The 15,315-nt window shown below is 29.5% G+C and overlaps 1 protein-coding gene across 4 annotated transcripts in view; it reads left to right on the top strand.

The window, feature by feature from the left end:
* Window positions 1–15,315, top strand: part of LOC149078502 (uncharacterized) — a 234,537-nt gene that overhangs the window by 63,044 nt on the left and 156,178 nt on the right. For 2 of the 4 annotated variants that reach the window (XM_089240612.1, XM_089240610.1), the window contains exon 1: window positions 8,583–9,015. The exons of the other annotated variants lie outside the window; for them this stretch is intronic. In XM_089240612.1, coding sequence (XP_089096738.1) covers window positions 8,953–9,015 — 63 coding nt within the window. In that variant the 5' untranslated portion in view covers window positions 8,583–8,952. Of the gene's footprint in view, window positions 1–8,582; window positions 9,016–15,315 lie in introns of those variants that run through there. 4 annotated transcript variants of the gene reach the window in all.

Here is a 15,315-nt window from a genome sequence, read left to right as displayed (position 1 = left end):
ATACTGTTAGGAATTTGGGATTACTCAAATATTGGAATTAAAAATTAATATCAATAATTCATTCACCAGAAAACTTCAAGATAGCAAAAATGACTTATATTTTAAACAGGGTAAAAAAGGTAAATAACATGAAATAATCAATTTTTGGAATATTAATCGCTTTGCCTAAATTGAGCTCAGTTTTTATCCCGATATTGAAATTTTTAAGACACAGTTACAAATTCGAGATTAATTAAATATTGGAATTTAAATTTAAAGTTTTATGATTCAGCATCTGTATTCAAAATAACAAAAAATATATATAATTATTTATTTAAAGAGAGAAACAGCTAAATAGAGTAAGTAATCAATCTTCGGATTGTTATCATCGGGTCTTCTTGAGATTTTCAACTCGCACCATATTGTGAAATATTAAAAGAAAAGTCGAAATTGGTCGAAAGACAGCACTATTTTGTTAAATTGAGATCCAATTACAATATGACAATTTTAAAATTACTATTACGACTGGGATTACTTAAATATTGAAATTTAAAAAAAAGAATGCTATTTTGCTATCTTGAGTAGTCAGTTAAAGAGGGAAAAAAGGTAAATAGCGTAAAATTATGAATTTTCAAATTATTATTAGTCAGTTCAGATCTTAAAAATTTGTTTTTAAGAATTGAATTCATCGTGTCACGTCGTCACGTGAATCGAACCCACTTCTTTCTTCAGATTTTTAACTCGTACTATATTATGAAATATTAAAAGAAAATTCGAAAAAGAGAGGTCGAAAAGCCAACACCATTTTCAAGCCTTATCACCTTTTATCCCTTCCTAACAGAACACATAATAAAAAACCGACATATACAAAAATTCAATTTTTTTACGAGAATTTAAAGCAATATATATGTGGGCAAGTGTATTTACAGAGACCTATATATAAATTTTTTTTTTTCGACCATTCCCACATCTATAGCCTACAGGGGATAGAAAAAAATCCTTAAAAATCCTACAATTTTTTCCCCCTTAAAATGGAGGTTTTGGGGTCTACAATTCTTTCTCTGTATATATATATATTGAGGTCTTTACGTTGGACTGGAGTAGGAGGAACAGGAGGTTGGCGGTACTTCATGTAACTGATATGAAATACAGCTTTCTGAAAGGACTTATATTTTTATGTATTATTAATAATATATATATATTTTTTATTATTTTACTTTTTTTTTTTTAAGGTGCCGTGCGATGTTTCCTTCTAGAAAATTCTCTCCCCGCGATTTCATATCTTCGGCTCGCCGGTTTTTAGATAGTGGGGGGGAAAATGGGGCTTCTCTCTTGCTAGACTTTTTCACAGGTAGAAAATAGGGAAGGTGTGTATTGATGGTGTGTGTGTGTGTATATATATATATGGGCGCAAGGGGAGGATTGGATGGACTATATTGATTTTGCGACCGCGCACATACTATGCGATTTAAAAAAATTTTTTTTTTTTACATGTGTGGGGAAAAATGTTGGGGAAATAATAATAAAAATATATAGTGAAAAATCTGTGTCCCGGGAGTTTTTCCCCCAGTCATTCCAGGCCGTTATATTCCGCTCTTTAAAATGCTCATGAAAGAAGCCTAAAAGTAGGAAAAAAAAGAGAGGGAAAAAGCTATTCTATATATCGCTCTTTCTCTCTCCCTCATCCGCTGATGCCTGTTGATTCTCGCCGTCGGTAGATGGCGCTGGTACTGTTGCGAGTACTGTTTTTGAGAACTGATTATATTTATTATGGGCCTTTGACTTCCAGCATTGATGAGGTGAAATTTCAAATTCGAGAAATATGATGAAAATTTAAAAACAATTTTTTTAAATAAAATTTTATATTTTCTATTGATGATGATATTATTATTTTGATATTTAAAAATAATCAATTATACTTTATTCTTGGAAAATTTAGTTCAAAGTCTCCCATTATCTCAAATTTTCGAATGATTATGAAATTTCAAATTGTGTTAAAAACTTTGTGTAATTTTAATGCTCCCAATCTTTTTAAACTTTTTATATTTTCCATCATGTAATAATTACTTACTAAAGAATTTTGAATAACTTTCAAATTTAATTTAACTTTCTATCATTAAAAGATTCTAATTTTAATTCTAATCATTAAAATTTTCGAATATGATGCTTCCAGTTATTAAGAGTGTTCTAAAAATCCAGAAAATTCCAATTCTTTAAAATTTTCAATTACTAAATCTTCTAATACAGTAATTTTTAAATCTTCACTTTTTAAAATTTTTTCAAATAATATAAATTTTCCCATCATTAAAATAAATTCAGTTTTTTTGGAATTTAATTTATTGTTTCATTTCACTTATAAAAATTTCCATTTATAATAATATTTTCAATTAAAATGTAATTTTAATGTAATTAATGTATAATGTAATTGTTATAATGTAATTTTTCAAATGTAATTTTAAGATTCTAATAACTAAAGAATTTCCATTCATTAAAATTGTTCATAAGTTTAAATTTTTTACTGTTAAAAATTTCTGTTACAGTAATTTGAAAAAATGCGCAATCATTTAAATTTTTTAAATAATTTTTCAATTTAAAATGGTTAAAAATTTCTAATAATTATAAGATTACCAATCACTTAAAATATTAAAATACACTTATTAAAATGTCAATAAGTTTTCAATTACAAAAACTCTAATAATTTTAAGATTTATAATAACTTTAGAATTACAGATTATTAAAAATTTCAAAATATATAACTTTACAATTTTGATCTATTAAAAATTTTTATTACAGTAACTTGGAAACTCCTAGTCATTTGAATTTTTTAATTCATAGTTATTTTCTAATAATACTAAGATTACAATAACTGGAAAATTTCCAATCATTAAAAATTTAAACAACGGTAATTTAAAAATTCCGCCATTAAAATTTTTAATTATTTTTCAATTTTCAAGAATTAAAAATTTCCTATTCTGATTTTCTGAATATTTAAATTTTTAAATTATTTTTCTTTTCCTCAATATTTCAATCATCACAAATTAAAAAGAATTCAAATTATTTCTAATAAAATTCATTTAATTGTCTTATAATAGAAAGTTTTGTTTTCTTACAATTTAATAAATAATATTGAAACACCTAAATTTTATTTATTTAATGAATATTTAAGAATTTAGGAAGGATATTAGAAAGTAAATTGTATGTATGTTAATAAAGAATCACTTGAGTAGAAAGTTGAAATGAGTGTAATTTATTAATTAAATTAAATTCGAATTTAAATAAATGTAAGTAAAAGAATTGAATAAACACTTATACAAAGAATTAAAATCAACAAATTATACATCATTTTACGACGTTTTAAACAGTAATAAACGAGGAGGAACAAATCAGTTATTCTGAATGAAATAGTAACTGGAGATGTCGACAAAAAAGAAATTGCTGCAATAGCGTATTAAATGGAAGAATGTCCACGTCAACAAAATAAATTTGCAAATTCGTCGGATTTTATCGGAAATTATATTCATGGAATCGAAGTGATAATATGATACCCGATTTTATATATAACTACTATTTTGAAATAAATATTGAGTTTTTTCAGCAACTTAATGAAATTAAACTTCACGGTTTTTCATGGTATAAAACCGGGTGCTTCCATATATTCATTACTCGTGAATTTTTACATTATAAAACATAATATAATTTTAATAAACATTAAAAAAATCAAATTAAACAAAATAAATAAATTATTTCGAATGTTCAGTTGTTTAATATAAGTTTCCTCAGTACATTAAAGAAAAATTCAATGTAGAAGTTTTTACTCTGAAAGACATTTTTACAGCTTCAAAGTCCAGACATGTTTTTAATGGTTCATAAAAACAATTATGTGTTAACATACATATAATTTCCATACTATATTTTGATGGAATACTAAATTTGTTCAGTTGATACCTGATAAAAAAAATATCGACAGAATTTACGGTAATAAAAAATATAAATTTCGCCAAAAAATCGTAAAAATAATATAATTACTATATTTTTATACATAGCTGCAGAAAGCATTCGGGCCGTCTCCGCCCTTCCTGAAATTTTATTCGGGCCCAAAGCATAATTGCATTAATTATAATTACGCAAATAAAACTCGGGAAGTATATGTAGGAGTTTGTTTGAGCTGATTTCACATAATGACTTTAATCATTGATTTCATTGTTTTTTAATTTGATTTAGACTTCAAACAAGTACCTTATTGCGTCAGTGGCGATAAACCGAGGGTGCTGGACGGTTTGGAGGAGGAAGAAGAAGAAACTATTACACAGTTTAGTGTTCTGCCGCAAATATAATCCTGGAAGAGATAAAGCTCGCAAATCAGAACATTCGCGCGTCCAGTTATTATTATATAGCTTACCATAATTTTTATCTTATTCTTTAATTGCATTTTTAGCTAAAAATTTTTACAGATATTGCTTACTATCAATTACAGATATTAGTTAAACAAAAGTTATAAATATATCCAGATTCCTAAAAGAAGCACAGAATAAATAACTTGAACGTCGGCTGTAATCTGAGTTTCTTGAAATTTCACGTATAGTCTAATTCTCAAGTTTACATACAAGATTTTAATTTCTTCGAAACAATAATCATTATAAAAATAACGATAATTATTTTTTCTTCAATCACGTATAAATTTCTAGAAAAAAAAGATATTTTTCCTTGGAAATTTATCATCTATTATAACCAGAAAAATAATTGTCAATGCCAGTGGTTCCCAATCCTTTTTAGGCCATGCCCAACATGTACCCTCTCCGTCAGGCCATAGCTTTCGCTGGGAGGGTTACCTACCCTCCCTCGTGAAACTTCATAGTTCCATAACATTTTTTTTTAATGTAAAAAAAATTCGCTATGCATCCTTCAATTTTGCAACCCGGGGGCTTTGCCTCCTTCCCTAGTTCTGTCTCTTTCCCTCATTACTTGTAATTCTAGTTATTGAAAAAAATAAACTTCTGTTCACGTTGAAGAAGCCAAAAAGTTAATTTACTTCGTCAAAAGCAGTGGTTCTTAACTAGGGATCATCACTGGAGAGATTTCAGGGGTTTCCAAACATGAATTAGAAAACAATTAAATGATTGAGGAAACAGATATTTTCTGGATATTATGCTGAGGGTATCTCGGAAAGAAAAGTCACCAAGTTTCCATTCGAACCCAGGAATTCTTGTAAACTGGGCGAGCATGATACCACTACTGGAGACACAACTCTGCCTTCCTTATTTCACGCACTGTGGCGTGAGGCGCTGAAGTAGAGGCATCAGCAGCCTCTCCTAGACTTGCAAGAGGACCTGGGTTTGAGTCTTCCCGGTGGAGACCAGCTGACTTTTCTTTCCGAGTTCACACCTCAGCATAATATCTAGAAAATATCTATTTCCTTGATACATTGGGCTGAGAGAAAAAAGCTGCCCATCTCAATTAATTCGTTGTTGCATTGCTATATATCGAATGTTGTCTTGTAAAGGAGGTCCGTGACTTTCACTTTTCTTCATTTTATTGACACGGGGGGGGGGGATCCGTGGACTTCATCTTAGTGGCACAAATTCTCCGTGGAATACAAAACGTTTAAAATCCTAGGTCAAAACCCTTCCAAAGAAAACATTGAAACAGAACAATAAAAGAAAGGTCATCATGTGTGAAATCGTTTAATAAGTACAAATTCGAACTGATCTAAACATTGGTGGGCGTTCTGAAAAGTTCCAACCCTAAATAAACAAACTATTTTTCAAATTGCCCCCCCCCCATCCCTCTTAAAAGTCAAATTGCCCTACGTTGGGAATCACCGATTTATGTAGTCATTTTTAATATTTTCTGTTAAAAATGATAACGATCAAATCAAATTCAGTTCAGTCATTTTATTAGTTTTAAATTAAAAATCCAGATAGATTCAAAACCAATTAATTTACTGTCCAAGATTTCGTTAGAAAAACCGTTGTAGACGTACGTATATCTCAAACATAAAAATAAATAAATGAATAGGAATACAAGTAGGAAAAAATATGTAAGAAAGAGAATTTCGTTATTCGGAAGAAAGCGAATTAGTATACAGGGTGATTCAGAAAAGATTGGAAAAACTTTAAAAGGTGGTAGTACACTCAAAAACAAAAAAAACATAAAAACATAATAAAAAGTAATAATAATATTATTATTATTACAGTAAATTTTGAGTAAAAAATATTATTATAATTATTATTATTTATGTATATATATATATATATATATATATATATATATATATATATGTTAATTTTTATATTTTTTTTATTTGTTTTTGTTTGTACTACCAGCTCTTAAATTTTTTCCCATCTTTTTTTGAATCATCCTGTATACAGTGGGATTTTGTATAATCGAAATTGACGTCATTATGATAAATTAAAGACAGACAAAAAATGTTCGGAACATAACATATTTGCTTACTATTAATCATAGATATTAGTTAAATAAAAATGTTAAATATATGCATATTCTTGAACGAAACGCACAATAAATAACTGAAACATCGGCTGTAATCTGAGTTGCTTGAAATTCGTTTGACGTACAGCTTAATCCTCTAGTTTTATATGATTTTTTAATTTCTTCGAAATAATAATCATTACAAATAACGATAATTATTTTTTGCTTGAATCAACGTATACATTTAAAACAAAAAAAAAACCTCGAAAAATAGTTCTTCGAAATTGGATCATCTACTATAACCAAAAAATTAATATGAATCCATTCACTTATGTAGTTATGTTTAAATTTTTCTGTTAAAAATTATAGTGAGCAAATGGAATTTAATTATACTGTTGGGGGCTCGAATATAAAAATTTTCAATTTAGTAAAAACATCCTCTCCGAAATTTGATAATTTTAAATGAAAAATGAAATTAAATTTAATACAAATTAATTTACTATCCACAACATTTCGTTATAAAAATATTTATATGTATTGAATACAAAAATAAATGCATAGAAAAATAAGACTATAATTGCGAAAAAAGTGTAAAACATATTATTATTCTCGGAACAACATGAATTAATATAATTGAAATTGAGAGACATTATTATGACAAATTAAATAGGAAGGAGAAAAATATTTGAAACATAAGTATAACTTATTTGCTTATTATTAATTGCAGTTATTAGTTAAATAAAAATTATAAATATATTTGCGTATTCTTGAAGAAAACGTACAATAAACAACTAAAAAATTAGCTGTAATCTGAGTTGCTTGAAATTTGATGTACATATTAATTCTCAAGTTATTAAACAAGTTTATAATTTCTTCAAAATAATAATCATTATTAATAACGATAATTATTTTTGCTTCAAAGAGGTATAAATTTTCAAAAAAAGAGTATAGTTCCTTGAAATTGGATCTATTTTTTACCATAAAAGTAATTATGAATTCATTAATTTACATGGTTTTCTTAAATATTTCCTATTACAAATTGTAACGAGGAAATAAAATTTGACTCACACTGTTAAGCTAGAATCAGAAAAATTTCAATTTCCTAAAAATACCACTATCCAAACGTTTGATTATTCTTAAATGAAAAATCCAATTAAATTTAATACAAAGTAATTTATCGTCTAAGATTTCATTACAAAAATAATTATACTGTATAAATAAATAAATAAGATTTTAATTGCGAAAAAAAGGAAATAAAAAATCTCGTTAATCGGAACTAAATGAATTAGTATAATCGAAATTGACGTCATTATGACAAATTAAAAACGAACAGGAATACCGTGTCTCCAGTGAAATTACTACTCCACAATAAAATTAGGTCAAAAAGATAGATCTAAAACATCAGCTGTGATCTGAGTTGCTTGAAATTTGGCATACAGCTTAATTCTCAAGTCATTATACGAATTTTTAATTTTTTTAAAAATAACAATCATTGTAAAAATGAATATAATTATTTTTCTTTAGTCAACTTGTAAATGAAATAAAAAACGCATAACTCCTTGAAACTGGATCACCTGTTATAACCATAAAAATAACTATTATGTAGTTTTCTCTTAAATATTTTATATTAAAAATGATAACGAACGCTTAGGCTTGAATCCAAAAATTTTCAATTTCCTAAAAATATCCACCCTCCAAACATTTGATTATTTTTAAATGAAAATCCAATTAAATTTAGTAGAAATTAATTTACCGTCCAAGATTCCATTACAAAAATCTTTATATAGTATAAATAAATAAATAGAAGACTATAATTGCGACAAAAAAAAAGAAATAAAAAATCTCGTTATTCGGAAGAAAATGAATTAGTATAATCGAAATTGATGTCATTATGACAAATTAAAGACGAACAAAAAAAAAAAAAACTCTGTTTCCCGTGAAATTACTACTCCCCGTAATAAAAATAGAGAAAACGCGGTTATAATGGAGAGGGGGGAAAAAGAGAAATACTTTCCCCGAAAGTGGGGGAAAAAATCTCCGCTTTTGGGGAAAAAAACAGAAATAATCCCTACAATGAAAGAGAGAGGAAAAACGATGGGAGAGATATATAGAAGAGAAACCCTTTGCTCCCCAGCGCCTCCTGGCGATAGTCAATTACAACGCTCTGTAAACTCGTATGTGGATAAGAGAGAAGCTTTTATTCTCAATTCAGTTTTATTATTGGGAAAAAATCCGCCGGACTGTTTGAACGCGTGGTTACGGAGCTCTCTCTCCCGTTAGGAAAAATAACATGGAGCAGCGTCACATGTTCGCAAATACATATCACGCTTCGTTATTTAATTACCTAATAACATGAAGCACGCCAACGATTCCTGAACGAAGAAAAGAACTATTATTTTTTTGTTTTTATATAATCATCATTATTATTATTGAATATTATCCGGTTTTTTTTTTTTCGGTAACAACATTTTTCGGAAACATTATTTTGAGAGAAAACTGTTTTGTGGATCTTGCTGTTTTTTGCTGAACTTTTTATAAGAGATCATGGAAGTTCTGTCACCTCTCGAACAGTCTATTTTACATTGGGATAGCAGTTGTGATGATAAGGTAAGTTTTCTTTTTAAATGAGATTAATTTATAAATATTAATGATGGTAATTAAGTTATAATTTTTTAAATTGAATGTCTGGGGAAAAATATAATTGAATTTAATTCTTGATAATCACCGGCGAAAGTCGATTTCGAAAAATGAAATTTGATAACTTTTAAATTTGTGTGAATTTTAATTTCGATTAAATTTTTTTTTTAAATATTATGTTAAAATTTTGTATTGAAATATTGTCTTCAATATTTAACGTTATATACTGGGACGAAAAGCTCAAGTCTGTTTGGGCCCAGGGATTGGAATTAGTATTATTATTTGCGCAATAAATTTGAAATAAATCAATATAGGACTAGCCGACTTACGCTAGATGATCAGCCGAAAATTCTGGCCTAGGTGCATCACTAAGATGATGATACTGAGTTTATGCTGGTTAGTAACTGTTTGGTTATAGTTCAAACCAAATTATTTTTCCATTGGTTAACATGAAAATTTAAGGCGACTTAGCCCTCTATTGTTCCCTCCATAAAAACGTACTGAATTTTTTCTTTTTTGTTTTTGTTTTTACAAATACGGATGTAAATGGATAATGCTTGCATATTTTTAATTGAAACGATACATCAACAAAACAATTTAATTATTAAATTTAATCTTAGAGTAGGTTTTATAATTAGTTACAATGGCCAATCAAGGGAAAAAAATTAAAGCTTTCCTTTTATTTTACTGTTATACATAAACATATGAATACTTTCTTGACAACTTAGCTTAAGCTGAATAGTTGTTAACCTGAATTTTATTCCTTCAATTTGATGCGATTTTATAAATCTCTGAACTCCTTAAAATTTTAGCAGCTCTAAAAAAAAATAATAATAACACCGAAAGCAGGGCAGTCTTAAGAGCACCATGAGCCCCCGCAGAGCCGTAGCATGACTTCTAGCTGCTCCGGGGTAGACTTTTTTTTTGAGGCTCCTTGAAAGGGTTATGGTCAGAAAAAGAAGGGTTGGGGCCCCGGGTTAGTTACGGGCCTGGATCCCGCACCAAATGATTTTCTGAAGGCACTGCAAGACAAATTTACATGCTTTCTCTTGAAAATGTCAACCAGATCTCATTTTTCTGAGTAACCCCCGACCCCCCACTCTTGAGGCTCTCTGCCGTGCACGTGTGGGCTGATGCGTTTAGACGGCGCTACCGACAAAGAATCAACACTTTGGGGATAAAAAACAATATTTTAGCAACTTTTATATAGCCGCATTTTAAACTGAAGTAACTCTAAAAGGATGTACTATTCTAAAATACCAAAAAATACTGAGGGAAAAAATTGGTAAAACTGATTATTTTTTTGACCATGAGAGTTTTGGCCTATTGAGGGTTAACTTTAAATCGCGCATATTTCAAACTATAATGGAGAAAAATATTGTTTTTTTTTGTATATGTTATCTCAGACGTATAGCCCTTTATCAACCATATTCATTGTTATTCCACCTTCCACTTTTTATTCCACTCTTCAAATCAATAATTTCAAGAGTTGACTTTAAAAAATTGTTCATTCTTAGTATAAAATAAATAGTGCATATATGAAAGCCTACATTTTCAACCAAAACCTTGGTTGGCTCTAATTAACATTTATAAATTTTTTACTCTCTTCTACAACTCTGAGAAATCGTATTCATCAAATGTCAATCAAGTCTGACGCATCTTTATCAAATGCTAATGCCAACTTATATTGTAATTAGTAAATTATAATTAGTCGAGAAATAAAAATATTTAAATCATCTCATATGAATAATATATGAGAAAGGCAAAGAGAGGTGAGGAAAATACAAAAACCTTGATTTTTCATCGGCACTTATAATTATAAATGAAAATTTGGCAGATCAACAGGATATGTTTATATCTATAGGATGCGGTGAATATAATTTTAATACTTAATTTAACATTTATTCAAATTGTTATATTCTTTAATTAATATAATCTACGTATCACATCATTAAAAACAGATTTTGATATTTTTCAGAGTTTTATAAAACTTAAAAATATATAGCATGCATTTCTGAAGAAAAATAATAATTTTAAGTAGTTTGAACTTATAAAAAAATTTCATTATATAATGATGAAATATTCATGAATTCATGGAAATAATTGAGAAATCTAGATGGAGCATAATGTTTAAAAGATATATTAAAATTTTTCCAATTTTTCGATTTCAAACAAATTAACGATACTTTTTTTTTTTAAGTTGTGGAATAAATAGAAGAAATGCAGAAAGTTTTCAGTTCATATTTTTTTTATGATTGAAGCCAATGTTAACAAATTTTATCTTTTATAGAAAAAAACGATCATTTCTCGATTGACCTAAATTATAATAATATTTTATTTTTCACACAAGTCCCTTAATTATATAGAATATATATATATGTTTCTCATTATTCCCAAATTTACAGCTGATTAATTATTCATTCATGAGCTTAATATTAAATATTCATTAACTTTTTTTTTCTTCTGTTTTCTTCCTTATTCCACACGGAATCAATGCCCTGTATATGCCAAGATGGCCTCTCGTGGATGTTTTCCTTGACGATGGTTCTTTCGTATTATTAGATGGTTTTTCTCATTTGATTGGTTTCATATGTGTCTGAAACATGCGTTCATCTCGGACGGCTTATTTATTATGTTATGTTGAGGAAAACTGCGGAAAAAAAATGTCGATTGCAGGAAATTTTAATCAGAAGTTAACAAAAAAAATTGATATAACGTGTTTTATTACGAGTTCAATTAAAAATTAACTGTCAAACTGATCAATCTTTAATGTATTTGCTCTGACAAAACTGTTGATGTTATTTCCATGGTATAAGTTTCCAACTGCTGTTCCGTGGAAACCCGGGTGACGCAGGAGTCCTTCAGGGGTTCCGTTGTATCAATCGGTAGGCATGCAGATATGGTTACGTGAAAAACAGGCCCAAGACTGGGTCAAAGTTATTCTACTAATCAGCAAATAAATTTATCGCATAAATTTGGGCCTCCAAAAATTATGGAGCCCAGGGCGAATGCCCCACTTATCTATACACACGCAGAAATCAGGTTTTCAGTTTATGTAAGCGGTGCTATGAATATTCTAGAGGTTTTTCCCTAATACCTAGAAATCAATATTATTCCTATATACAGGATGCCCCGAAAGTCCTAATGCGGTCTTTTCCTCATCAACCATTTGTCGTGGAGGTATAATTCTGTGTGCAAAAATGCTCAAAATGTGTTCAGATATCACCTTGTACCAGTTTTGAAAGTAAAAATACAGTGTGTCACAAAATAAAAAAAAAACCTAAATTTTCATATTTACACTCTACCCTAAAAACCCACTTAGAGAAAGTTGTTGCTCTGTCTCTTCTGAGTCCACAAAAGAATTTCACGTTTCTAAGTGCAATATTTGCGGAAATATTTGAATTCGAAAATCGGAGAAAAGTTTTAAAAAAAAAGCATAAATGAAGGAAAAAGAATTGCCCATTAGTTTATGCTGCTATATCCCAACTTTTCTTCGAGATTTTTAAATTTAATTATCTCATCGCATTAGAAATATGGAATTGCACTTAGAAACACAGCATTTTTTGTGGGCCTCAGAAGAGACAGTGCAACAACTTTTTTAATTGGGATTTTTAGGACCAGGTGTCCATATAAATTTAGATTTTATTTGTGATACACTGCATTTCCACTCTCAAAACTGATACAAAGTGGTATTTGAACGCATTATAAGTTTTTTTTTTAAATTAGAGCCACTGATCTACGATGAACGGTTGATGAAATGAAGACCACATTAAGACTTACAGGACACCCTGTATATATATATATATATATATATATGATATAATTTCCTCTAGGAAAATATTTACAATAATTACACGCAATGTAATATTGCCTAAACATTTTGTCAAAAACTAATTGAATAATAATCGAAGGAAATAAATTCGTATAATTTATTCAGTTGCATAATTATATAATATATTGCAGATGATTTTATACTTGAAATCATTACAGCGATATTTTATCGTGGGTTCCTTAGCCTAGAGCAGCGTTTCTTTACTTTTGCTCTGGAAAACTATTGATGCTATTTCAATGGTATAGGGCTTAGGTTTCCAACTGGTGTTCCGTGGAACCCTGGATTTCCAGAAAGTCTTCCAGGGGATTCTGCGATATCAAAAGCTGTGAAATACTTCATACTACAATAAAAATGCTATATCAGAGATATATGAAATGTATGTTTGGGTTGAAGTCTCGTGACAATCAAGGGTTCTATGCAAACTAAACCATTGAATTGAAATGGTATAGAGAACCCTTGGAATAGTAGCCATGTTCTTGGCAGCGTTTTTTAACCTATGGTGTGTGAACGTGGTCCACAAGCAGACTTATAATTTTTTCTCTATTTTATGCTACGGATGTATTATATTCATAAGGGTACAAATAAAATAACACATGTTGTAAGTTGGTTGTACTTTAATGGTCCTTGTGTTCAGAGATCTTGAGAAACGCAGTTTTAGGGTATATATTTCAAATTGGTTTTCCATTTAATCCTGGGGTTAAACGAGAGCGTTTCTGGGGGTTCAAAGCATCAAAATGTGTACAATGTTCCACTGGCGGTTTCAAAAAAAATTTCTTTCATAATAGTATGGGTTCCGTGAACAGTCTCGTAACCGTCAAGGGTTCCGCTCGAACTAAAACGTTGGAAACCTGTATTATAGGGAATCCCCAGCATGATATTCATATTCTAAGGAAACCTTTAAATGGCATGCGCGTTTAAGGCTACCTAAAAAAAATATTCCTGTTCTATGACTATGTGCTTCTTTATACGTTTGGTGCAATATCAGCATTTCAAGAACACATTAAAATGAATCCGTGTTACTAGGAAACCGGCGAAGCACATACAATACCTAAAAATATAGTTTCTGACATTATCTAGGGGAAACCCTAAAGTGGATTTGTATGGTTTCTATATTTATTAACTATAAATATTTAGCTACTCTGCTTCTGTTCTGTTTTGATGGTTTTACGCCCACCTGCAATTGGGCTCACTTAGAGCACCCTTCTTCCCCACCCCCCATACTCTAACAAGTCTTTAAAGAAAAATGTGTATACGTCTCAACAAATTCTAGAGAGAATTGATATCCAAATTCTAATGAGTCTTCAAATTGAATACCCATTCATTCCCTGATATCTGTGCTTTCTATAGGAAGCCCACAATACTCCTATGCAAATTATATAATTTTTCTTCCGAAGGAAGTACAAAATTTCCAAAAGATTTTGGAACCAAACACGGAATAAAAATCAAGAAATCATAAATATATGTGAAAAGATGCATAACCATAATAACAGGATTTAAAACGTACGTGGGGGGTGGGAGGTACCGTAAGATTATCACACACACATTTCCCAACGTTCAAATTTCTGTAAAACATTTCTTCTCGTCCGTCAACCACTCCTACCGAAAAAACAGTTTTATATGTTCTATATAAAAAAATTTATAACTATTTCCTATAAAAATTCCTATACAAATTTATTGAGATTTTTCTGCTTTCTTCGGAAGAAAAATCTCTTTTTTTTATTGCCTAATAGTTTCTTGGTATTACATAAATTCAGTAATAATGGATATGATTGAAGAGTAACGGATAGCGGATCAAGAAAATCCTCAAATGAATGGGGTTTTTACGCCTATTAGAAATTTCCGAACATTCCAAAATTTTCTTTTCTTATATCTGGAAAAAAAATCAATTTTCTTTTTATTATTACACGAAGGATACAAATTATACTAATTTCTATGAAAAGCCCACAAATAATTTAATTATCCTATGAAACCCTTGAAAACATATTAACATTTTTAGGATTGTTTGAAGTTACATACATGTCCAAGGAATAACCTGGAAAATATTCAAGAGCTAAAGAACCCTTAAAGCAGTGTTTCTCAAAACGTGCGTCACCAACCTTTTTCAGGGGCGTCGTGCTGACCTGCAGATATTCATTAGATTTATGATTTGAAATGGTTCTTTTATAAGTGAAAATGTCTACTGAATTATTCTGGAGAATCTCAGACGAGCCATGAATTGGGCAAGGGAGCCACGGATGACAAAAGTTAGAGAACCACTACCTTAAAATAATAACTACGTCCTTCGGTGCGTTAGAAATAATATGCACGTTTTAGGAACCGTTGAATCAATTCTCGGTTTCTTTTCTCCCGTGATATAGTTGAATCCCGTTATAACGAACTCCAAGAGACTGGAGAAATCACTTCGTTAAAACGGAATTTCGTTATAAAGGAATTCCAGG

This window comes from Pholcus phalangioides, unplaced genomic scaffold (genome assembly GCF_987345545.1).
Source record: "Pholcus phalangioides strain wild (caught in Gottingen) unplaced genomic scaffold, Ppha-v1.0 ptg000013l_1, whole genome shotgun sequence".
Classification (NCBI taxonomy): Eukaryota; Metazoa; Arthropoda; class Arachnida; order Araneae; family Pholcidae; genus Pholcus; species Pholcus phalangioides.
Note: the sequence above shows the minus strand (reverse complement) of the source record. Positions and strands in the feature narration are given on the sequence as shown.